Below are 26,158 nucleotides of genomic sequence, written 5' to 3'. Positions count from 1 at the left end.
CCCCAGCTCCGTTGTTGACAGGGCCCTCAACCAGGTCTGGTCCGTCTCCCGCACTTCTGCACTCACCCCTTCTCTTCCCTCCCACAACAGCGATAGGGTTCTCCTCCCTACTGGATTACTGGACCCAAAATGTTAACTCTGTTTTTAACTTTACAGATGCTGCCAGACCTGCTGAGCTTCTCCAGCAACTTTGTTTGTGTGTGTATATATGGGATGCTGCTATATTGGAAAATGTGATGAGTGGCACTTTAATAATATATTATTACATTAAGTATTTTGATTAGAGTTAGAGTTATACCAATTTTTCTGTTTTTGTTTGTATTTTTACTGTGATGTTAAGTGTGTATTGCTTAAAGCCTAATTGCTTCACTAATCTAATCAGATCTGAACACCTTACACTTGCTTTCGAATACAACAAAAGTTCGATTTTATGCTATCTCTGTGATTTATTTGGCAGAGAGAGGGGGTGGTTTGTCTGGTCCATAGCAATGTGTTTTATTTCAGTAACAACTTTCTTTGGTTGTTGTTTCTTTATCCCAACCAACCCTGAAAATCTATCAGATGCACAAATTCTATGAGTTGATTTGAATGGTTAGTGAGATGCTGGTGCATGACCTACTGTGTGTTGTGCATTATCTGTGTTTTTACTGTGAGCCAATACATGTGGTGGCCAGGACCACTGTGGTGAAAGCCATGCGCCGTTGATAGCTGTAGTTAGCTAATAAAATCCAATGCAAAGTAGCAGCTTATGGGCCTGGCACCCAAATTCTTATCTGGCAATCCTCTACAGTTGCAAACATATAAAAACTTAAGAATGTGACTTGCACCAAGAAGAGATTGGCACATTGCATAGCAAAATGCAGCAGATCATTTATTTTCTTGTGGCATTGGAACCACGTTCTATTGTGTTGCTGACCTCCAGAGTTAGATTAATCTAGAGATAGTAGGAACGGCAGATGCTGGAGAACCTGAGATAACTAGGTGTAGAGCTGGATGAGTACAGCAGGCCAGGCAGCATCAGGGGAGCAAGAAAGCTGATGTTTTGAGTTGGGACCTTTCTTCAGAGTATTGCAGGCTTGCAGAGAATGAGATGCATTCAAAGTCCTTTCAGATATGATGCTCAGAAGATCAACTTTGGAAGGTCCCAACCAGGAGAAGTCTTTGTCCTCCTGCCCCAGAAGATTTGACATTCTGAAATGGAAAGGATTTAATCACATAAGACATCCCAGGTTGCAATCGCCCGAATGGAAGCATCTTCCACCTTTATGCTTGATGCTCTGCTTAATCTGCAAAACAGATAATGTCACCCATAATTTCAACAAGGAGAAACAAGTAGAATGAGAAGCAGAAGAGCCTGCCTTAATTTTCTTGTCACAAAAGTCGGAGACGCTTTGCCATAGAGCAGTGCTTCTACTTTTGCTCCACCAGTAGAAGGGAACTTGGCACAAGACTTAATTAGCTTTCTTCATAGTTTATAATTCAAACTCTCTCTGATTAAATTCATCCAACTAGGAGACAGGTAGAATGTTGTTTAGATGATTGAAGAACTCTCTACCTAATTTTACAGCACAAATGATACGTTAGGAGGTGCCAACATTCTGACAGAAATTTAAACTACATAGGCATTTCTTTATTGAGGCAAGCTGTTACAAAGTCTAATTTCACTTGTGTTGTTTTCAGACATCTTTAAGATTTTTCTGTGATCTTCCTTGACTGAAATGACTGATGTGAAACAACTATAACCATCTTCCTATATGAAGGGTTTGATTTGCAACATTTTCCAACTGATTCCCAGTGATTCCAGTTTTGTATTGGTCCCTTGTTGCCACACTCAGTAAAATGTTGCCTTAATGTCAAGGGCAGCCATTCTCACCTTCGCTCTGGAGTTCAGCTCTTGTATTCATGTTTGGACTAAGGGTTTAATGAGGTCGGGAACTGATTTGCCATGGTGGAACTCAAACTGAGTGTCACTGAACAGGTTATTGTTAAGCAGGTGTTGTTTTGGCAATAATATTTGGCTTGCTTTTTCCTGCTTTTTGTGGGCAGGACATACCTGAGAAATTTCTCCCATTATCGGGTAAATATCAGTATCGTAGCTGTACTGGAACAGATTTGCAAGGGCAAGGCTAATTCTGGAGAACAGGTCTTTAGTGTTATTGACAAATTGTCAGGGCCCATAATCTTTGCAGTATCCAGTGTCATTGGCTGTTTCTTGGGTATCATATGAATTTAATTGGATTGGCAGAAGACTGGTATCCGTGATGTTGGGAATCTCAGGAGGAGTTCGAACTAGATTATCCACATAACGCTTCTGGCTAACGATTGATACAAACACATCAGCTGTCTTTTGCACTGATGCTGTTGGTTTTTCCATCATTGAGGACGGTGAGGCTTGCAGGCCCTTCTGTTATTTGTGTAATTGTCTGCCACCATTCATGACTGAATGCAGCAGGACTGCAGATTTTAAGCTGATGTGTTGGTTGTGGTATTGCTTAGCTCTTGCTGAGCACATGCTGTTTGACATGCAATTAATCCAGTGTATTAGCTTCACTGGATTGACACTAGATTTAGGACAACAGATAAGCAGCTGATGATTTGTAACTAATTTTCAGGTAGTTTTATAACTTTGCTAACAGGTCAAAGCTTAAATATGATACCTTAATAACTTTAGACAGAAAAGTTATGCAAACAGTGACAACTGTGATGATTCACTGAGAAGTTATGATGTGAACCTGATGAAGTTTCCACCTTATGATTGCAGATGTGAACCTTAAACTGTCAAGGTCCTGGGTGAGGAGAAATGAACAGGCTCCACTTCTCTATTCACCTACAACTCTCACCATGCCTCCCCCCCACCTCATATGGTTAACCAATTTTCAATGGATACTGTCCTTGTGGATAAAGGCTAAATGAATTCATGATTTAAAAAGGAGTTAATTTAACCAGAAAACAAACTGAGGACTTTATTCATTACTAAACATGAGAATAAAAAATAACGCAACACATGTATAAATTGAAAATAATAAGAGAGTAAATAAAAATTCTGAAGGTTAGTATATGGTTCAGTCTCCAGGGTCATTTAGCAAGAGTAGATAGTGGAATGCTTATTGGGGAACAGTTGATTCTGAGATTCCTGACTTTGAAAGTTAGTTGAAATACTTCTCTCCTGACTTCCAGCAGCTCGAGGCATTAGTATCTGCACTAGTGGAGGTGTTGCGGGCACCTTTACCAATACTCCCTTGGAGGACTCAGTACTCTCCTTCTCAGAAGTCAAGGAGATGGATTTTTGGGGTAACAGGCACTTTCTCCACAGACACAAAAGAAGAAGATGCTGGAAATGCTCAGCAGGTCTGGCAGCATCTGTGAAGAAAAAATCAGAAATTCTGAGGAAGTGTCACCGGACCCACAACATTAACGCTGATATTTTCCTTCACAGATGCTGTCAGACCTGCTGAGCATTTCCATCCACTTCTGTTTTCGTGCCCAACCTACAGCATCTACAGTTCTTTTGGTTTTTACTTTCTCCGCAGAGTTTGTGGATTTCCTGGTAGTACCTTCAAGAGAGAGAAGGTGTGGTGATCGGTGGCTAAACGTGGTGTCCAATAGGTGACGTTGCTAATGGGGTTAATGTGAGAGCTGTAGTGCAAAGAAATAGTGTTATTTACTTGGTTGGTACAGCATAGCTGTCTCTCCTTCCCTTCAGGACTGGTCCCAGTCTTCTCCTGTGAAGCCAGGATTTTTTCCTCGTAGGAATAGAGGAGTGTGAAAATCGCGCACCCCTCCACCAGTTCGAGCGCTTTCTGCTCGATTTTGGCATATCTGGATTGAGAGAAAGGGAGGAACTGAATGAGATGCTGGTGTGGGTGGTTGAAAGCTGATGGGGAGCCAATGCAGGCATACAGGGTTATTGCTGTCAGAAGTTTAGGGAGTGTGAGAGTGGGAAATGTGTACAGCAGCAGAGATAGAGTGAGTGTGAGTAGAGAGAAGATTGGCATTTACCCTAATAGAGCTGAGAATGTCATTGACTGAGGAAGCACTAACCCATGTAGTGACCATAGGATAGGTTGCCAGGGCCTCATCTTCTGAAGGTTGTCAGGAAAGTCAGGAAAAAGACACCCCTCCTTTGCACCATTCCATCCACCAGGACCTCCAGGCTACTGCTGGGGAATCATTACACCACCTTCCCCTTCTCTATCATATTCACATTCTCTCTATGACCGAGCAGTGCCAGAATGCCAGTTCTCATCTGGGTGAACAACAACCTTTCAAACAAACTGCAAGTGCCAGGGATGCCATCTTTCAGTGACTATCCACAGAGTGGCCAGTTGTTCCAGGAACCTGTGTGGCAAGAATAGGCTTGAATTGGACATTACAGATGCATTAAGCAAAGTAGGTAGTTAAAGAGTTGGTAAGATATGGTGAGAAATTTCATTGGACCTTGTGGTGAGAATCCATCTATTGGACCCATAATTCCAGAGCATTATCCCGGGCCATCTGGATTATTAGCTTGTGACATTTCCCATTAGTTCACCATCTCCCCATATGGCACTACTCAGAATATGTTAGCGACCACCAACTATCCTGTAGTAGCACAAGCAGTGGTCAGACTTGCGTTTACATCTTTTATAATGCTCTGAAGAGCACCTCCGACTTGTACACTCATATTCTTTTATCTATTGTAGCATCTCCAACTCTCAAAGTGGGGTTATTGGCCTCATATTGCAGTCCGTACTATAATTGGCCACTTCCAGATTCCTATCCCAGAAGTAATGCCAACCTCATGAATATGATCTAATCCAGTCTAAGCAGTCTATTTAACTTGAACCATGTGTGCAGAAGTATAGAAAATGGTTTTGGCATGTTTAATGAATAACCTAAATAGTATGTAGATTGCAAATTGGGCGCACTGAACTCCATGTCATCCTTTCGAGCAGCACATCTAGATGATTAGGCCAAAAAAACCCTACTAAGTGCAATGATTATTTGTACAATGGAGCATAGATCTCACAGATCCTCTTGTCACATTTCTCTGAATGATGTTCCTTTTTGCAATGCACTGTGGCAAAATATACGTGGTGATACATCAAAAATGACTTCTTATTTTAAACAAAAGCCGACACACTTAAGTATTTTTCCAGTCTTTATTCTGAAATTAAATCTTAAACAGCAATCTGTATATATTTGTGATAACTACCAAACAGGTAGTAAGTGAAAAAGTACACAAAAGTGCAAACTCACAATTTATATGACCTGATGTGAAAGAAATGTCCTAAGCTACTTAAAACAGCAAAGTAAATCTTTAAATAAAATTTCAAAAATTTTCTTAAACAAATTAATTCATAAATTCACAACAAAAGTAGATACAGAAACTTTTCATTTATAGTGGAAACATTTTATAAAATGACATCTCCTTCAAAAATTACTGTCTGTGTGAGTTTAGTGGAAATGGAAAAATTGTTAATACCTTTTTATTATTTTACTAGTGCTTTTGCAAATCATTTACTTTTGAATTCCTAGCAGGCTTGCCTTCCCTGAAAGATATTACTGAATGATTAACATTTTCTCAACAGAATCACAGCTATTAAATGTAGTCGTTATTTTAATGCCTGACCATAAATAAAAAGTTTTATTGAATTTCACTCCACAACTTACCATGAAATAATTTGAGATTGTGAATTCCATGCTGATTTGTGGCACCAAAACAATATCTGCTTGACTTTTGGAAATACAAAATTAATATCTCAAACATTAACTCTTTATTTTGAAAACTAGGATAAAATGGTGTCAAATGAGCTTTACATTAAATTAAGTTATATTTTTAGATCTTGATGAATCCCACTCAACAAATCCATTTAGGAAGAATTAAATGTTGCATTGTGTCTACTTTTCACCTGCATCTGTGCTCTGTTGTCTATTTGTTGAAGTCTGGTTGGTTTGTGGTAAGCAAGTATCCTTTAATATATTACAGGTCACATTATTAACAGAAATCAACCTGAAACCTTCAATGTTCTTCTGGCTTCTTTGCTTCCCAGTTAATTCAAATGTGAATAAAATACTGGCTCTGTCATTGTTTCAACAGCTAACTGGGCCCACTTTTTTTACAGCTATTTTGTATATTATATTAGAGCTAATTAGTCTCCCGCCATTCTTGCTCTGAGTTACAAGCCAACTTTTCAAGTTTTATTCTCTTACAGCTCCATTTCACAATTTTCCTTGCTGCCTGTCCTTGTTGACAATTCCATGTTACAAACAGAGATCTTCCAGCATGAGGGGTAACTGTAGTCTCCAGCCCACTACTCCACAGAACCAAGCCCCAGATGTCCCTGTACAAAGCTAATTTACCGTTCAGTCCCACTTTCTATTTCTCTCTCAGCAGTGGAGATTAGAGTCAGTTCATTAATGGACCAGTAGATTCTAGGCAACATTCCCTGGTGCAGTGCTCTAGGCAGTGCACTCGAGGTGGGTACAGACTTTGACCAGACAGAATGGGTGCAGATCAACAGGATAGGCAGAATAATCAAAAAAGAAAGAAGTAGCATTTGTATAGCTAGTGATTTCTTTTCACATACTAAGTTTTTATTTGCTTGCCTGGCCTATTATCTTAGATTTGTTGATATAATTATAATAATGCTCCAACCACTTTTACAAACATTATTATTGCAAACAATTTTCTATTCCTTCGAGTAAGGGTGGAGGCAAAGATCACTGTGTTCAAAACGTAAACAAAGAAACAAATTCAAAGAAGAAAATAAACTCCCAGATTAATTTCAATCGTCTGAGAATGTCAAACAGAGAGGTTTGCACTCCTAATTTGCATAGATTATTTCTCTGCCAGGAGATAGCCATTCTTAATTTCAGGCATCTTGCCGGGCACGCAAAAATGACACCCATTCAAAGCTGGCAGATTCGATCTTTACACATGCAGGGATAGTGGAGGCTGACTGATAGTCAAAATGTTGAAGCCTTGGTAGCTTTCCCAACAGGTGAGCACAACTTGAAGAGGGGCCAGGATTGGAAGAGGCTAAAGCAGCTAAGTTTTTTTTTATTTCATTGTGCACCAGGACGAGTCACCAGAGGCACACTCAGAAGGGCATCTTTTACTTTATTAGTTTGGCACTTCAATTTCCCATAAAGCTACCCCTACTGGCTCAATGATTAAGATTTGTCAAATTTTATTAAGAGCGATGATATAGATCTGCACAAACGGTGCTAAAAGTACTGATAGTGAGTTGGCTGCTGATTATTTACATTGCATCCATTGGTTTGGAAAATCTTCCCAAAATTTCAAATCACGTAAATATGTCACTTTGTTGCAGACCCTTGTCCCTTCACCCAATTCCAAATGTGATGCTCTTGTCAGATGGCACCAAAATACGATCCCACCATATATCTGCGATCAGTGGGTGATATCCATACCCTAAGATTCTCTGCCACTCTGCTCCTGGCAGGGACTGAACCAGCTGGATTTATGTGAAACCTGTATGGCAAAATATTTTGGGCTATGTTTCTAGAACAATGCGTGAGCTTTTAATTCATATGCACTATATTAAAACTTAATCATAATTTCATGTTCCTAATTACATTTTATACATTCCTCCCATTCACTGTCCAATGAATTAACTGAAGTTTTTCAGAACTGACAAGGCCTTGAATAGGATTTAATCAGATTAATATAGATGGATAAAATGTACCTAAGAAACTGCTACTAGGAATGGCACAAATAAAAAAATGGAACAAACAAATGGAAGCTATAAACTGGCTAGCAGAAGTCAATGTTAGATTTCATTGCTTGCATTTTGTGAAATATTTATGGTAAGAAAAAGAATAAATAAAATGCGCTGGCAAAACATTGTTGTCCCCCATTCACAAATCACCAAACCATTCCACTTGTTGGGGAATTGTTTTCACTCCTAAGGTGCAAAATACCACAAAACCTGTCCTTTATTATTCAGGATAACACATGAAAACTTCAAATACTGCAGAATGGGCAAAGCAAGATGAAATGGATTAATAAGGATGTTTCTTTTTGATCTTTGCAACATAGCGTAGAAATCAACTAAGGAAAGCATCGTTTCCAATGTTGGTTTGGTATTCACGTTTTCCACAAACAAGCAATCTAACTGACTGTGATTACGTTTCATATCAAACTGTGACGTTTGTGCACCTATTCTGATAGCCAGAGAATCATCGGGACAGCGAAGGCTGCAATTGGAACAATGAGGAATCCTCAGCATGACAGACCCCTAAAGAATTTCCAGTGGGCAATTCCTCGCTCCAGGAACCTTTCAAAAGAGTCCAATAAAGGCAGAGAATCCATAGGAATCCAACTGACTTAAAATTAAGTTACCCAGGAAAAGCTAGAGGATTAAAAACCCACTCTAACTCCTAAGTAACAATTTAACTGACCCCCTCAACCACATCCTTCCCAAACCACTAACACCGTCATCTCCATCCAGCAGCCAGACTCCCACTGAATCCAATTCCATTTCCCCCACAACTGGCCAGTCTAACCCCTGCAAACCTGATACTCAATGCCCGGCCAACTGAACTCCTGCACTGTTTGGATACACCTGCCCCCAAGACTTTACATCCCACCAGTCTGACACCAGATTTGTGAATGGGGATTCCTAGAGAGGTTTGCAATAGAAGGTTCCTGGCCAGGAACCTCCAGCCTGTAGGTTATCTAAAGGTAAATGTGTCACTTTCAATTGAATCTGGATTGGAATATCTGGGCTGAGAGTGAAATTGGTCTACTCCAACAGTGTGAAGCAGGTTGATAGTGAATCATCTGGCAAGTCTTCATCAGATCTAATCTTCTTTCCACTGAGAATTCATATCTTAGCTGTTTCTGGAAGCTCACTTTCTAGACTGTTAGATGAACGTACTTGGTTTGAAATTTAAAGTTCATAGGAATCAGTAGAAAATGAAAACAAGCAGGTGAAAAATCAGGCATCAATCTGCTCATTTGCACTGTTGGTGCAGATTAACGTCACCTTGTTTATCTCACTAAACATGACTGTGATAGTCCTAGTTAATTAATTTAAATGGATATAGGACTAAATCCAAACAATGCTATAACTAAATTAATCACTTAAATATTGAAATGAAGACAATTATGCGAGGTATTACATGGTTCATACAGATTGAATAATGAAAATGGCAACGGTCAAAATTAGAAACAACCATATGACCATGCTCTTAAGAAATCCCTCTGATCACTGTTTTTGGTCTCCCTGCTATAGGAAAGATGTCATGAAACTTGAAAGGATTCAGGAAAGATTTACAAGGATGTTGCTAAGAATGGAGAGTTTGAGCTACAGGGAGAACCTATATAGACTGGGGCTATTTTCCCTGGAGCATCGGAGACTAAGGGGTGACCTTATAGAGCTTTATAAAATCATGTGTAGGGTGAATAACCAATGTCTTTTCTGCAGGGAAGTGGGGTCCAAAACAAGGGATCATAGGTTTAAGGTTGAAGAGGAAAGAATCTAAAGGGACCTAAGGGGCCTTTTATATGCAGAGGTTCATGCATGTATAGACTGAGCTGCCAGGGGAGGTGGTGGAAGTCAGGACAATTACAACATTTGAAAGTCATCTAGATGGGTATATGAATCGGAAGGGTTTAGAGGGATATGGGCCAAATACCGGCAAATGGGACTAGATTAATTTAGGATATCTGGTCAGCGTGGATGGGTTGGATGAAAGGGTTTGTGTCTATGCTGTACATCCCTATGACTGTACATGGATGTACTAACTGAAATAAATGGATTCATGACTTGTTAAAATGTTCACGTAGAAATTTCAAATTATTGAGTGAAACATTCTTCAGAACCATTTAGCAAGTATGTGGCCCAGATCATCTTTTACGATATTGCCCACACTCTTACTAGACAGCCATTGAGAAACATTAAGCTACAATGTTTCTGAGCAGATTCTCACCTCCTTTAACATGAGGCTTTCCATTAAGATTACAGAATTAGTGAATTTATCTTTACATTTACAAAAGCAAGCTGACACTAGTTTATGAAACATCATCAGTACTTCAGGGTAACATTACAACCTTGAGCAAATTCGTTTCTGTTTCTGAAACACAATTATGAATTACACAGGGGCCGAAAGTGACTGATATCACAGACTCATATTAAAGTTGTGTTACGATATGGTATTGAGTGCATTTTCCATTCTTGTATTTCTGCTACAAAACCTGGTCTGCTGAGGGTGCACATTGGAAAATAGAGAGCACAAAGCCATGATTTTCTTTCTTCAACTGATTAAGTTTCTTTTTCAGAAAATATCGATTATATTTTACCTTACATCTTACTTTCATTTGTTAAGGAGTTAACATTTAGTGGGAAGCTAGCCCCTGTAACTCAAATGGAGAAATGCACAAGACTGAAATATTCCAAACAAGGTGACAGTCAATGTTGAATAAAGTGATGTCTGTATAAAACATCATGGTTTACCTTGGTGCTTCTGGATCAGTGCAGGGGAAAAGATTCAAGGTTGTCACATCTAGTTGCTGTCAGTATTCACTGTGCAAAATGACATTTGTGCAGATGTCAGCTGAGCACAGGAGAATAACCCATTATCACACTGTATCTAGACTCAAATATAAAGAATTATATTGGTGCTGAATGACAAAAGGGTGGCACATGACCCCAAAATTACCACTGGAAAAATGGGAGAAATATTGGGGGAAAGAGAAATCACAGCATGAAAATGATGTGTTATTGAAACAATCAGAGTTCCTCATTACCAATTTTATCCATTGGCGAAGAATACTCTATGCTCTTCTTTTTATTTTGAGCAACACACCCAATATGAATGAAAAGTAAACCTGCAAGTAAAGAAAAGACTATCCCAACCGGAGCTGCCATGAAAGACCAACCAAACTGAACTTTAAGATTTGGATGTGAGCATGATTTAGGTGGGTCAGCGATCTGGTCCACCCCAGCAACCAGAGCTTGAATCCAAAAGCTGTATGTAATAATGGAAAATGTGGACAAAATACCTGGAAGCACAAAAAGATTGTAATTAGTATGGTACACAATATAGATTTTCTGTTTCATTTATAAAGTTTTTGAACAGTTACCGACCATACAAAGATTAATTTGAAGTATTAAGTGAAAAGTGGGAACTAAATATCCAAAGATATGTGTCCTATAAAAAGCACAGGCAAATGAGCAGAGGGGGCACGGTTGTCATGCTAGTAAGAAATGAAATTAAATAGATAGCAAGAAGTGATATAAGGTCAAAGGTGTAGAGTTGAGAAACTGCAAAGGTAAAGAAACCCTGATGGGAGTAATGTGCAGGTATCCTAGCAGTAGTCCAGATGTGAGGGAGAAAATAAATCAGGAGATAGATAAGCAAGGTACAATTACAATAATCATGGGAGATTTCAATATGCAACTGGACTGGGAAAATTAGGTTGCAACTGGGTTCCAAGAAAAGGAATTTGTAGAAAATCAATGAGATGGCTATTTTTTTGGAGTAGCTTGTGGCAGATCCTGTTAGGTAACAGGCAATTCAGAAGGCTCATTCAGAAGGTCAGGAGGAATGGGATACAGGGGAACTTAGCTGCTTGGATACAGAATTGGCTGGCCAACAGAAGACAGCGAGTGGTAGTAGAAGGAAAATATTCTGCCTGGAAGTCAGTGGTGAGTGGGGTTCCACAGGGCTCTGTCCTTGGGCCTCTACTGTTTGTAATTTTTATTAATGACTTGGACGAGGGAATTGAAGGATGGGTCAGCAAGTTTGCAGACGACACAAAGGTCGGAGGTGTCGTTGACAGTGTAGAGGGCTGTTGTAGGCTGCAGCGGGACATTGACAGGATGCAGAGATGGGCTGAGAGGTGGCAGATGGAGTTCAACCTGGATAAATGCGAGGTGATGCATTTTGGAAGGTCGAATTTGAAAGCTGAGTACAGGATTAAGGATAGGATTCTTGGCAGCGTGGAGGAACAGAGGGATCTTGGTGTGCAGATACATAGATCCCTTAAAATGGCCACCCAAGTGGACAGGGTTGTTAAGAAAGCATATGGTGTTTTGGCTTTCATTAACAGGGGGATTGAGTTTAAGAGTCGTGAGATCTTGTTGCAGCTCTATAAAACTTTGGTTAGACCGCACTTGGAATACTGCGTCCAGTTCTGGGCGCCCTATTATAGGAAAGATGTGGATGCTTTGGAGAGGGTTCAGAGGAGGTTTACCAGGATGCTGCCTGGACTGGAGGGCTTATCTTATGAAGAGAGGTTGACTGAGCTCGGTCTCTTTTCATTGGAGAAAAGGAGGAGGAGAGGGGACCTAATTGAGGTATACAAGATAATGAGAGGCATAGATAGAGTCGATAGCCAGAGACTATTTCCCAGGGCAGAAATGGCTAGCACGAGGGGTCATAGTTTTAAGCTGGTTGGTGGAAAGTATAGAGGGGATGTCAGAGGCAGGTTCTTTACGCAGAGAGTTGTGAGAGCATGGAATGCGTTGCCAGCAGCAGTTGTGGAAGCAAGGTCATTGGGGTCATTTAAGAGACTGCTGGACATGCATATGGTCACAGAAATTTGAGGGTGCATCCATGAGGATCAATGGTCGGCACAACATTGTGGGCTGAAGGGCCTGTTCTGTGCTGTACTGTTCTATGTTCTATGTTCTAATTCTGGACTTAATGATGCTTAACGAAGCAGACTTGATTAGGGAGCTTAACATGAGGGAGCCAATAGGGGACAGTGACTGTAATATGACAGAATTCAAAATGCAGTTTGAGAAGCAGAAGCTGTAGTGGTAATACAGCTGAGTTAAAGTAACTACCAGGCCATGTTGGAGGAGCTGGACAGAGCTGATTGGAAGAGGAGCCTCACGGGGAAAACTGTAGAAAAGCAGATGGTGGCAAAGTAGAACGCTCCTGTTGGAGCTCCACTGCTCCACCTATTATTTTTTTCCTCCTTTTCCTGTCTTTCCCACTTTTATTCAATTTTTTTCTTTTCTTCTTCTTTGCCCTCAGCACCGGAGTCATTGGCAAATGCAGACCAGTGAGCCCTTGTGTCCCCGTACTCCGTGAGCAGCGAGCCCCACAGCAATGTCTTGAATTCTCCAGCATCTGCAGTTCCCATTACCTCTGATCACAATTTTAACCTCACTGCGAAGCCTCTTCCAGGGATGCCTAACCTGAAAAAGTTACCCTCCTCCCTCCGGACCAAGCTCAGGGAATCTCTCCTCTATCCATCTTCGGTCCGCCTCCCCCTCTCTCCCTATTTATTTCGGAACCCTGTCCCCATCCCCCTCTCTGATGAAGGGTCTAGGCCTGAAATGTCAGCTTTTGTGCTCCTGAGATGCTGCTTGGCCTGCTGCGTTCATCCAGCCTCACAATTTGTTATCTTGGAATTCTCCAGCATCTGCAGTTCACATCATCTCTGCCCACAGCAACGCTTGGATTGCAACCCAGGAGCAGCATGGGGTAGAATTCCGCTGCAGCACATGGGGAAGTAGCCCTGAAGAAATTCATGGGCAGCAAGTGGTAGCAGGTGAGAGAAGGCAAACTGAGGCAACCGGCTGTGAATATAGGAGCTGGCAGGTTGAGGTGGCAATGGAGGGTCCGTGCCCCCCAAGCAATGGAGGGACCAAGGGACACTCTTGGTGGCACAGTGTGGGCTGGGAAGCCTAGAGCAGGAATCTGGTGACACCATGCTTTAGCAGTAGAGAAGGAAAGTCTGGACTCTCTTTAAGTTATTATTTTTAACGACTTCATTCTAAGTTAATGTGAATGGTGCTTATGCACAACAACTGTACTCACCATTCACTGTGCTTTGTATTGAATACACGTGACAATAAAGGATATTCAAATTCAAATTTGATGGCAAGAGTTTTCAGGAGCAACTCAGCAGGCACGGCAGAAACACATCCAAAGGAAGAAAAGACATACCAAGGGGAGGACAAGGCAACTGTGGCTGACAGCGGAAGTCAAGGACAGCTCAAAAGCAAAAGAAAAATCATACAATATGGTGAAGATCAGTGGGAAGCCAAAGGATTGGGAAGCCTTTAAAATCCTGCAGAGGATAACTTAATAAAAACAATAAGGCCAGAGAGAGCAGATGAAATATGAGGGTAAGCTAGCTTGCAACATAAAAGGAGATTACAAGTGTTGTTTTTCATTATGTTAGATAGGATAAGAGTGTGGACACTGGACCATCGGAAAATGGGGCTGGAGAAGAAGTGGTGGGGAACAAAGAAATGGCGGAGGAACTGAATTGACACTTTGCATCAGCTTTCATGATGGAAGGCACTAGTAGAATGCCAGAACTTCAAGAGGGTCAGGGGTAGCGGTATGTTCAGTGGCCATCACCTAAGGCAAAGGTGCTGGCGAAGCTGAAAGCCCTGAAGATGAATAAATCACCCAGACCAGATAGACTACACTCCAGGGTTCTGAAGAAGGTAGCGGAGGAGATTGTGTGCTGAGCTTTCAGGAATCACTGGAGTCAAGGAGGATCCCAAAGGATTGGAAAATAGCCAATGTAGCGCCCCTGTGTAAGAAGGGAGGAAAGCAGAAGAGAGGAAACTACAGGTCAGTACGCCTGACCTTGGTTGCTGGTAAGATTTTATAGTATATTATTAAGGAAGAAATTGCAGAGTAATTGGAAGTGCTTAGTAAAATAGGGTTGAGTCAGCACAGCATTATCAAATGGAGGTCATGCCTGACAAACCTGTTAGAATTCCTTCAGGATGTGACAAGTAAATTAGACAAACCAAAGCCAGTGGGCATGATCTATTTGGATTTCAGAAGCCTTCTGACACATTTCTACGCAGGAGACTGCAAAATAATATAAGAGCCCACCGTGTTAAGGGCAAGATATTGGCCTGGATGGAGGATTGGCTGACTGGAAGAAGGCAGAGAGAGGGGATAAAGGGGTCATTTTCAGGATAGCAGCCTGTGACTAGAGGAGTTCTGCAGGGCTCAGTGTTGGTCCCATAATTATTCATATTCATATTCAAACTTGATAAAGGAATTGAGGGTGTTGCTGCTACATTTGTAGGTGACACAAAGATAGGTGGAAGAAAAGATAGTATTGAGGGGGCAGGTTGGCTGCAGAAGGACGTGGGCAGGCTTGGAGAGTGGACAAAGACGTGGCAGACAGAATGTAATGTGGGAAAGTGTGGGAAGTCATGCACTTTAATTGGAAGAATAGAGTTGTAGTCTATTTCCTAAGTGGGGCAAAGCTTTAGAAATATGAAGCGCAAGGGGACTTAGGTGTACCAGTTCAGGATTCTCTTTTAGTTAACATGCAGCTTCAGTTGACAGTTAGGAAGGCAAATGGAGTGTTAGTATTCATTTCAAGAGTTAGACTCCAAAAGCAGAGATGTATTGCTGAGGCAGGGTATGATTGATAGGGCAAGCATCCAGTGCGCTGCAGTGGGCAGTTTTCAACTCACTTTTAACTATTAGGAGATTGTGCCATCTAGTTTCTTGGAAGAAGTGTGAATTGGAATTGGGATTTAAATCGGGTTAGTTGAGGCTTTAAAGAGAGGCAAATAGATGGAAATAAGGTAGTTGCCAGTCACAAGAGAGATTCTGAAGTCACCGTAGAAAGCATGAGGGAATCAGCAGAGATTTTCTCAGATGTTAATAATCTAATTTTTCTTCATCTCTGCCCTACTTTGTCATGATACTCACAAATGAAGGGCGATGAGTGTCCCATGGTGCTGCCGCTGGACTAATGTTCTGAAGAGTTGCCTAATATTCTGAAGATTTACATGATATTCAGAGCAGACGGTGGAATTTGAATTCCATAAAAATTCTGGATTGCTTTTGAAGTGATGTGCAAGCAAACTGAGGGTGTTTGAGAACAGAACATTTTCACACAGCGAGATTGTCAGCGACTGGAATTGCCTTGTCTGGAAATGTGATGGAGGCAGGCTCAATTGAGGCATTTGAGAGGGCACTGGGTTTTGTTTTTGGATAGCAACGGTGTGCAGAGATATGGAGAAAAGGCAGGGGATTGGCACAAGATAATAGAGCCAGTACAGGCCTGATAGGCTGAGGACCTCCTTCTGCATGGTAACAATTTTGTGTTTCTGTCATCTCTCTGCACCCAGGAGGGGAATATTCTATGCATTGTTCCGATTAAAGTAGGAGGAGCACACTAACTCGCTCTTGATTCAATGCTCTCCTGGTCACAAGTTAAATTTGTTGGTTTTACCAAGTTCCTGATATGGTAAATATTATTCTTTCTCAATATTGAATTTAGAATGACAGTTATTTAATATACACAAAGTTATTGATTTATTCTGAAACAAAACTTCTTCAACAAAAATGCTGAATCATTTGATGAACAGATGTTTTGCATGGAGAGAGTTCAAACATTCAAGATCAACAGCCATCTGAAATCACGTACTTTCTAAGAATTCCTTGTAAAAAAAATCACTGCCCTTCCATTAACTTCTTAACAAATAACAGGCATCTAACAATCCTTCAATCCAAGTCCACCAAAATTGTTACATAATAAGCCTTAATCACAAAAGATACCATAGCAACATACCAATGAAATGAGCCATTTTACAACACAATTAGTAAATTAGAAAAGTAGCGTTCTCAAACAGGCAGATGATTTCATTTGAAAAAGGGTTTACTTTAAATGATCCATAGTGTAATTACCAAGATACTCCATTTTCTTCAAGAAAGGAGATCTTCCAGCTGTTCCAAGGATATAAAATTTTGTAAGTTATAATTATATAAGACATAAAATTGGGCTTCTGATGAAATAAATCATTGGTTTCTGGGTGTTTTTAAACTTTATAATTTTTGTTACCAGCGAGAAAGTAGCATTCAAATGGTTTCTAAATCCACTATTCTAAAAATGTTTTAAGCATGCATCCTATCACTTTTCCTTCATTTTCCAACAGGGTAACTTGTAACAGAAGGGAGGTTGATCTAGTACAAAAGGGAAAGGCTTAAAAGGTCTGAGTCATTACCACCTCTACTGTACATGTACTATCAGTGCTTTTTGTGGTTAATGAGTTGCCCACCTCAGACAGACTGAAGTTTCATAATATATTCAATTTGGTGTCCTATTAAATCAATGGGATTGTGATGGCCTTTAAACTATGTTCTGAACTGGTCACCCACTAGAGCTACTGAATTACTGTAAGTTGCACTGAAGACTGAAATGACCAGAAATAAATGTTGTTTTCTTTATTGACACAATATCACAAACGGCTTGCCATCAAAGTGTGTTTATCAAACCTCAGTCCTTTCCAAGTCTTACTTTTTATATTAGATCAATACCCCATCTATTAGAACATTTGAGGCTACCCATTTCAGAAAATGAAGGAAAAGTCATAGGATGCATGCAAGAAGTGTTTTTAGGATAGTAGAATTAAAAGCCATTCAAATGCCTACTTTGGCAAATAATATCAAGTTTAAAATTTGCCACAAACCAAAATTTTAGTCGTACATAATTATATCATAAAATTTTGTATTCGCGAAACAGCCTGAAAATTTCTCCTCGCAAAGAGAGTGGAATATTTTGAAAACTATTTCATTTGTTTTTGAAAGCAACCCCCTTTCTTTTCCAAACGCAATTATCTGCTTGTTTAGGAATGCTATTTTTCCAGCTTAATAGTTATAATGTGAAATGGCTAATCTCATTGCTGTGTTGCTATGACACATTTTGTGATGAAGGCTTCATATTTCACTGTTTTGGTGGACTTTAGTTGAAGGATTTTTAGAGGCCAGATATTTGTTAAGAGGTTCATGAAAGGACAACGGATTCTTCTTGACAAGGAAACTCTTGGAAACCATGTGGTTCCAGATAATTGTTGACCTTGAATACTTGAACATCTGACTGTGTGTTAATCATTTCGGCATTTTTGCTAAAAGAGTTTTGTGTGTATTAAAGAAATGTAGATGATGCAACCTTTTATTCTAATGCCAATATCAAGAAAAAAACATAATTAGCCATATCTGGAAATCAGCAAAATAATTAAATTTCTGTTGTGACCCGTAGAGCATTGGAACGAGAGCAAGTTAGTGCTCTTATTTTAATCAGAACAATGGATAAAATATTCCCCGCCTGGGTGCTGAGGGACCACAGAAGCACAATATTAAAGTGCAGAAAAAAGGCCAATCAGCCCATCATGCTTGCACTGGCTCAACTATTTAGTGCCAATCTCCTGCCTTTACTCCATATCTCTACACACCATTACTATAATAAAGCAATGCCTCAATTGAACCTGCCTCCTCTACATTTCCAAGCAATGCATTCCATATGCAAACAACTCGCTGTGTGAAAATGTTCTTTTCTCGCATCACCCCTGGTTTGCTTGCTTAAAAATCCAGATTTTTATGGAATTCAAATTCCACTATCTGCTGTGATAGGATTTGAGCTTGGTTGCCAGAATATTTCTTAAATCTCAAGAATATCAGTCTAGCAACAGTCCCACTAGACCATCGTCTCCACCTTTTGTGAGTATCATGACTAAACAAGCCATAGATGAAAAAATCAGATTCTCAACGTCTGAGAAAATCGCTCCCAAATTTTCCATCAAGCCTTCCATGGTGATTGAGAATCTCTTTTATGAGTGGCAACTACCTTATTTTCATGTCATTGCCTTTCATTAAAGGCTTAACTCACTATTTTTATATCCCACTTCCAACTCATACCTCTTCCGAGAAATTAGCTGGCACAATTTCCCTACAGGTAAAATAGAGTGGCAAATTGGCCACAGCAGCTCCCTGGCAATCATACCACTGCTTTGTTACAACAAAGTCCTGCATACTCCATAGATACTATTCTTCTGGTCTTTTCTTCCATTCAAGTCAGCATCAGCAAACCACCAATCTCATCATAACAAGCCTTAACCACTTCAGCCCTTCAACAGTGATTGTAGGAACTGCCGATGCTGGAGAATCTGAGATGACACAGTGCAGACCTGGATGAACACAGCAGGCCAAGCAGCATCAGAGGAGCAGGAAAGCTTGACATTTCAGGTCGAGACCCTTCTTCAGAAGTCAGATTCTCAATTTCTGAAGAAGGGTCTCAACCCAAAACTTCAAGCTTTCCTGCTCCTCTGATGCTGCTTGGCCTGCTGTGTTCATCCAGCTCTACACCTTTTTTATCTCAGCCCTTCAACACTTCACTTTGGAGCTAATGGACACATATAATTTGTTTGCTTCTGCCAGATCGGTTAATGCACAGGAAAAGCTACCCGTATCAGGATACTTTGCACTGACGTGGGCAAAAGCAGCCATGTCTCTTAATTTGCTTTCCAGTGCTTATTTTCAGGCTTTGTCTTCAGCTTCTGTCTGGGTCAAATCAACCTATTAGTGCACAAGGTCTTCAGTTTACAATCACACATTGCCCGCTAAACTGTTTATCTTGCCTTTAAACACAGAGAGAGATACAGGCATCTTGTGATAATGGGGAGTACTGAACAGTCAATACATCAAATGGAAAGGGTATGGGAATAAGATCATAAGAAATAGGAGCAAAATTAGACTATTTGGCCCATTGGGTCTGCTCAAGCACTCAATCATGGCTGAAATGTTTCTCAACCCAATTCTCCTGCTTTCTCCCCATAATTTTTGCTTCACTGACTAAACAAGGAAAGATGTTGTGAAACTTCAAAGCGTTCAGAAAAGACTTACAATGATGTTGCCAGGGACGGAAGCTGAGGGAGGTTTTCAAGGTCATGAGGGGCACGGATGGGGTGAACAGCCATGGTAAGGAGATCTAAAACTAGAGGGCACAGGTTTAAGGTGAGAGGGGAAAGATTTAAAACTGACCTGAGGGGGCAACTTTTCTATCCACAGAGTGGTGCATGTATAGAATAAGCTACCAGAGCAACATTTAAAAGTCATCTGGATGGATGCATGTATAGGAAGGGTTTAGATGGATCTGGGCTAAATGCTGGCAAATGGGACTAGATCAGTTTCGGATATCTGGTTGACATGGGCGAATTGGACCAAAGGGCCTGTTTCCATGCTGTACATCTCTATGACTCTATGACTGTAAAAACATATCTATCTCTGTCTTAAAGACATTCAATAATTTGGCCTCTTAGCATGTTGCTCCACTTCACAGCGCCATGTCATCAGAGCTGCAGCATGTGCTTCAAGCAAATTGTGGTGTATGAAGTTCAATGGGGAAGAGTAGTGAGGGGAGTGAAGGGTGAAAACAGTCAGTCAGAGGCTCCCATCATTGTCAGTCAAAGGGCCTAATCCTGTGCCAGTCCAGGTAATTCCACTGTCTGACAGACATCTGGTCAAATGCAAGTCCAAGGATTCACGTCCTTGCAGATTGGGGATTGGGCCACAATCAGACTTGATGGCCAAATGCAAATTCTCTGGGGATTCACAGGTAGGTAAATCAGAGCGCTGTGGAGCTACCCATCTTGGGGCTGGCCCGTGGTCTGTTGGAGCTGTTCTGGTAACCTACAGTGATGCTGTAGATCATCAAGGTCACAGTGACCCAGAATTTTTATGTCTTTGGCTCATTTAAAGAAGTATTTGATGATCCATGTGGCATCTCAAAACCTTTCATACATAAGTACGTCCTGGATTTTGCTGATGCCATTTTTTCCACAATGCACCTTTTCGAATCTCCCTTGACAAAAGTTCTACTACCTGTACTCACATTAATTTGAAAGTGCCCAATCACCCACATGCAGCAACTGTGAGCAGAAAAGCTTCCAATCCATAGATTTTCAAAGTATATGTGACCATCAATATCAAATACTGCCTCACAGTGCCAGGGACCTTGGTTCAATTCCACCCTCGGGTAACTGTCTGTGTGGAGTTTGCACATTCTCCCTGTGCCTGTGTGGGTTTCCTCTGAATGCTCTGGTTTCCTCCCAACCAACCCAAAGATGTGCAGGTTAGATGGACTGGCCATGCTAAATTGCCCCTAGTGTCCAGGGATGTGTGGGTTTGGTGGATTGGTCATGGCAAATGCACAGTTACAGGAATAGGGTAGAGGATTGGGTCTGGGTTGGATGCTCTTCAGGGAGTTTGTGTAGAGTCAATGGACTGAATAGTCTGCTTCCACACTCTCGGGATTCTATGATCTAAGTGAGATACTATCAGAGCTACCATGGCTCTTACATTCTAAAGCACCCACAGTTTTCTCACTCCTTCCCAAATTCTCAGTCCAGACAAGACTTACTGAAGGTGTCAACAGGTAACACTTCTGAAAATTGCTCAATAACACATTTATAAAACTTCAGACTGATGGAGAAGGAAGATACAGCACAGCTTACACTTCAACAAAGAAATAGACCATAGGCTTGCTGATGATGAGGAAGTATTTAGGCCCTGCATTGCTGCTGCAGGGCCAAACATAGTCTAGAAAGTGTATCCCACATCACTGTGGTACATTGCACACTTCACACCTGGAGCCAACAAAGTGGGCATATCCTGATATAAATTAATTGGGGAATCAACAGCAGTCTTCCGTGATTAAGGATCAGTACTTTCATCAGAGGAGGGCTATCCAAGGGAGAATGATGGAGCAATGTATCACTGAACTTGAAAGGCCAGTGATAACATGTTGCCAGCTGTTGCCAAGATGAATGTGTTAGGTTTAGACTTTGTTTAACTATTTATGGTTATATTGCTAACTTGCTAAGCAGAGGTAGTGTGCAGTCTTTTATATCACTGCATAAATGTCTTGTTATCATTGGGATTGGAGACATGATATCTTCAGGTAATCCTACTAGAAAGAACCTATACATTACATCTACTACATAACTGGAGATTTGCTGAGTGCCACTGATGCTTGCATAAAATAAGATAGGAAATTTGTGTTAGAAGATGGACAAAAGATTGTCCGGATTAAAAATTGGCACTTATGGTGATAGGACAGCAACAAAGCACAACTAATCTGGGAATATCTGCTCATTGGTGTCTTCCATTCCCCATGAGTGGCACTTCTCCAGCCAAATACATGAACTTCCTCTTCCTAGGGAGTGAGGAAATGACTGCCTACTGAATCTTGAATCTATCGGCCAGATTATGGGACAGTTTTTCCAGCAAGGAGACAAAGGGAGGATTGAGTATGATGGAAGTAGATGCATGAACAGTTAGTGATGATGGTGAGATGTCCCCAGGGAGTAAGCAGAAAGTGCAGAGGGCATGAAGCATTGTTACTTTTGGTGGTCGAGGTGGCTAAGAGCCCTTGAATGGCCAGGAAAGATGCAAGAATAAGAGTTAGTGAGATATGTGTGCAGTGGCAGAATCAAAATGAGAAGGCGCCATAAGAGCAAGCTGTCAGAGAAAGGATGGAGATCATTGACCTCTTGTTGTGTTACTAGGTCTCCCTTTTAACTCAGGACATAGCACTGATTTATGCTACAGTTCAAATGCAAGCTGACTGGATCTGGTGGTGTAGCATCCTAAGGTAGTCATTAGGAAATAATAGCACCTCTCCACCAATCTGTAGCACTATCACCTCCATAACCCTGTCCGGGAAGCAGAAAGCTAACTTTCCTTTCTTCTGATACAAATTCCGGGTTAGAGCACTACTGTTTGAGAGGTAGTTCTTGCAGTGTCCAAAGTGGTATACAGCTGAACTTCAACTATGGTGCCAAAGACATTGAAGTCAGAATGGCCCAGCAGTGTTAAATACTTTTGAATTGCTCACTATGAGATTCACTGAGAAATGTGCCCAATGTCTAGGTTGCATAGATAATGTTGTGAAAAGCAGAAGGTGCTGGTTAGAGGCTGCTCTCGCAAAAAGACAATAGCTGTGAACTGACATGACCGGAGCCCAAGGTGCTGGCTCAAGCCGGTTTGAGCTGATTCAGCTCCATGGACAAAGTAATGGGGAAATCTTTATTTGGTGGAAGAGTAATGTGGTAATGCTAACAGTGTCCTTGGAGTCACCCTGTAGTGGAAAGACTCTGTTCTCAGATGAGCTGAGAACCAGCAGAAACAAGACATCACAGTTCAGCAAAGTGAGGAAAGAGGATAAAAAGATTTTGGTGGGCATAAACTCCAGAGAACAACCTTCTTAAAGTTGTGAATTCCACATTTGGAAGTGTGGAGAAGACCCCAAGAGCCGGGAAGAAAAAATACCCAGCCAGCGTCAGCTTCTGTTTTCGGGTATTAGCTTTTATTTTGATTGACTGTCTGGGAACATCAAGCTCGATGGTTTGTGCACTTATATTTTAACCTTGCATGAATTGCATGCCCACCATTAGCCTTTTCCTGACTTGGTGACATGAACTGTGTGTCTGTTTTAGCTAAACTAGTAAAGGTAATGGCTCCCCCTCTCTCCCTATTTATTTCAGAACCCATTCCCCTCCCCCATTTCTGAAGAACGGTCTAGGCTCGAAACATCAGCCTCCCTGCTCCTCTGATGCTGCTTGGCCTGCTGTGTTCATCCAGCTCTACACCTTGTTGTCTCAGATTCTCCAGCATCTGCAGTTCCCACTATCTCAGACTTCACTGTTGTCCTTTTCATGCTGTAATTGTTGTCAAAGGCGGTAACTGGGCAACCAAAGGTTTTTGTGAGGAAATGGAACCTGGGCGATGGCAGACTGAAGCATGAAAATTACTTGCCACGTACATCAGTCACCCTGTAGTGACTGATATATTTTTTCTTCCCGGCTCTTGGGGTCTTCTCCACACTTCCAAATGTGGGATTCACAACTTTGAGAAGGTTGTTCTCTGGAGTTTATGCCCACCAAAATCTTTTTATCCTCTTTCCTCACTTTGCTGAACTGTGATGTCTTGTTTCTGCTGGTTCTCAGCTCATCTGAGAACAGAGTCTTTCCACTACAGGGTGACTGATGTACGTGGCAAGTAATTTTCATGCTTCAGTCTGCCATCGCCCAGGTTCCATTTCCTCACAAAAAACGGGAAAATCTAGTCCCTGCCTAAGTCAAAACAATTAGAAAATTTCATCCTGCTGCTTGGAGTGGGAACAATCTGTGGCTGCTTCAAAACTACATTTGTAGACAATATGTTGAGGATTCTAAGAAAGTGCTTGTCAAAACATGTGAATGCATGAGTTGAAACGTTGTGGTAGGGATTTGGTTCGGACCATTTTTTCTAAAGAAGAGAAAGTCGAGGGGAGACGTGATAGGAGCATTCAGAATCCTGAGAGGGTCAGGACAGAGCAACTAGGGGGAAATGATCCTACTCATGAAAGAATTGTTAACAAGCTGCCACAGTTTTAAAGTTATTCATAAAAGAATTCAAAATAACAAACAACTTTTCATTCAGTAGGGTGGTAGCATTGGATCAATCCAGGGATTGAAATTGCTATTTGAAAAGGAACAATGTAAAGGGGTGTGGGGGGAAGATGAGAGATTGCCCTGAAGTGAGCTACTCATTTGTAGAGCCAGTGCAAATGCCATGGAATGTTCTTTTTTCGCTGCAACAATTCTCAGATTCTATGAAATTTAACAACGCTTAAAGCATGCAAGCTTTCATGGACAGTTTACAGTCTATCCCAAACCTGAAGCCAAATGACAAATAAAGTTACTCCACTAAAATAAGTTGTATTTCTTTCAAATGAACCATTATTTCATTAACTGGATCCTTCTTTTACTTTTTCTGTTTATAGTTTAATGAGATCCAAAATTCCACATACCAGCCAAAACAAAAAATCCTCCACCTAGAAGATACAAGGTGTCACGCCCTTGGAACGCTTCATAAACAATGAGACCAAATCCAATTCCGATACTGAATACAGACAACACAATCAGCACACTCCATGAATGACGGAAACCTACAAAAACAAGTCAAGAATTAAATCTAACATCATAGATATCAAACTGAATGAATAAAGGCTACAAGTTACAAGTTAAGCAATGTAGCGAGTCACAAACTGTTAGTTGTGTGATATGACTAAATAAGATCACAATGAGCTTCTGTATCATCCCATCATAACAATGAGCCTAGTTTTGCTACAGATAGCAGGGAGCTAAAAGAGTTTAATATTATTTGCATGTAAAATGGCAGCATCTTCTTTCTTAGTTAATTGAAGTCCAAACATTGCTGTCTGAGATGGCTTTTCTTCTAGAAGCTGAGCTTTAACATCTTTCTAAGATACACACCAAGTTACAAGAAACGGCATGAATTTGCTGTACTCGTGATATGTACACCCACTAAACATGCCAACATGTCCATTCTCAGGTAAGTAAACTATTTAACATTCTATTAGGATTTCTTTAATGTCACACACAACTTCTTTGGCACTGAAAATTAAGTGTAAAATTTTCTTTTGTTCAGATCTAGCTTATCGTTAAAGATTTTAAAGAAGCATATTCTTGTTTCCATCTCTTGTATTTTTCTTAAGCGAATCCTTTATTCCCTGTATTTTTCTGTATCTAATTTGACATTGAATTTAATTCGAAATAACACTGTACTGCCGATTAATAATTCTCTAATCTGATTGGTTAAAGAAGCATACAATAGCATCTTGTGTTCAAACTTGCCCCAAATTCCCAATGGGATACAATGCTTCTTTGGTTTGCTGTATTTTCTTTTATTCATTCACAGGATGATTCACTGGCACATTCTTAATTGCCTAGAGGGCAGTTAGAGTCAACCACATTGCTGTGGGCCTCCAGTCATGTGCAGGCCTGACAAGGTAAGGATGGTAATTTCCTTCCCTAAAAGGACAATAGTGAACCAGATGGGAATTTCCTGACAAGCAACAATGGTTTCATGTTCATCATTAGACTCTTAAGTCAAGAAATCCATCTGCCATGGCAGGATTTGAGCCCAGGTCCCAGACCATTGGTTGGGTCTTTGGATCAATAGTCAAGCAATTGCGCCATTAGGCTAACACCTCCCCAACTGCTTCTCATACAAGATCTCACAGGAGATCTCTGGGTAAATGCATAAGCAACAGTGCTGTTTGCTCATCACTAACTGCTCATTTTTCTATATTTGGAGATATTGTATAAAAGTTTGATATCTCACCATGATGAGCATGACAAAGTGAGAAAAAAAAAGCAAAATTTTCTGTGTTTAAGCACAGCAATATGTTGGTCATTGGATCTTCCTACCCATGTTCAATTCTGGATCAAATTGAAAGAGTTTCATTTTCTATTCCCTATCTGTTGGAATGAAAAGAAAGCTCTGACTTCTCTTAAATGGGAGAATTAATGTGCATCGCTTAGGTTGATTCTATCAACTCATCACACACTCACAGCAGAATGTGCAA

At 40.7% G+C, this 26,158-nt stretch overlaps 1 protein-coding gene across 1 annotated transcript in view; it reads right to left on the bottom strand.

Annotated features, from left to right (window-relative positions):
- Window positions 1-5,127: 5,127 nt before the first annotated feature.
- LOC125453326 (transmembrane protein 182-like) overlaps window positions 5,128-26,158 on the bottom strand; it is a 56,718-nt gene continuing 35,687 nt past the window's right edge. The window contains exons 5-6 of the mRNA XM_048532738.2: window positions 24,578-24,715; window positions 5,128-11,011 (exon numbers count right to left, since the gene is read on the bottom strand). Of these exons, the coding sequence (XP_048388695.1) occupies window positions 10,740-11,011; window positions 24,578-24,715 (410 nt within the window). The 3' untranslated portion in view covers window positions 5,128-10,739. The remainder of the gene's footprint in view (window positions 11,012-24,577; window positions 24,716-26,158) is intronic.

The sequence above is a fragment of the Stegostoma tigrinum genome, chromosome 6, assembly GCF_030684315.1.
Source record: "Stegostoma tigrinum isolate sSteTig4 chromosome 6, sSteTig4.hap1, whole genome shotgun sequence".
NCBI lineage: Eukaryota > Metazoa > Chordata > Chondrichthyes > Orectolobiformes > Stegostomatidae > Stegostoma > Stegostoma tigrinum.
Note: the sequence above shows the minus strand (reverse complement) of the source record. Positions and strands in the feature narration are given on the sequence as shown.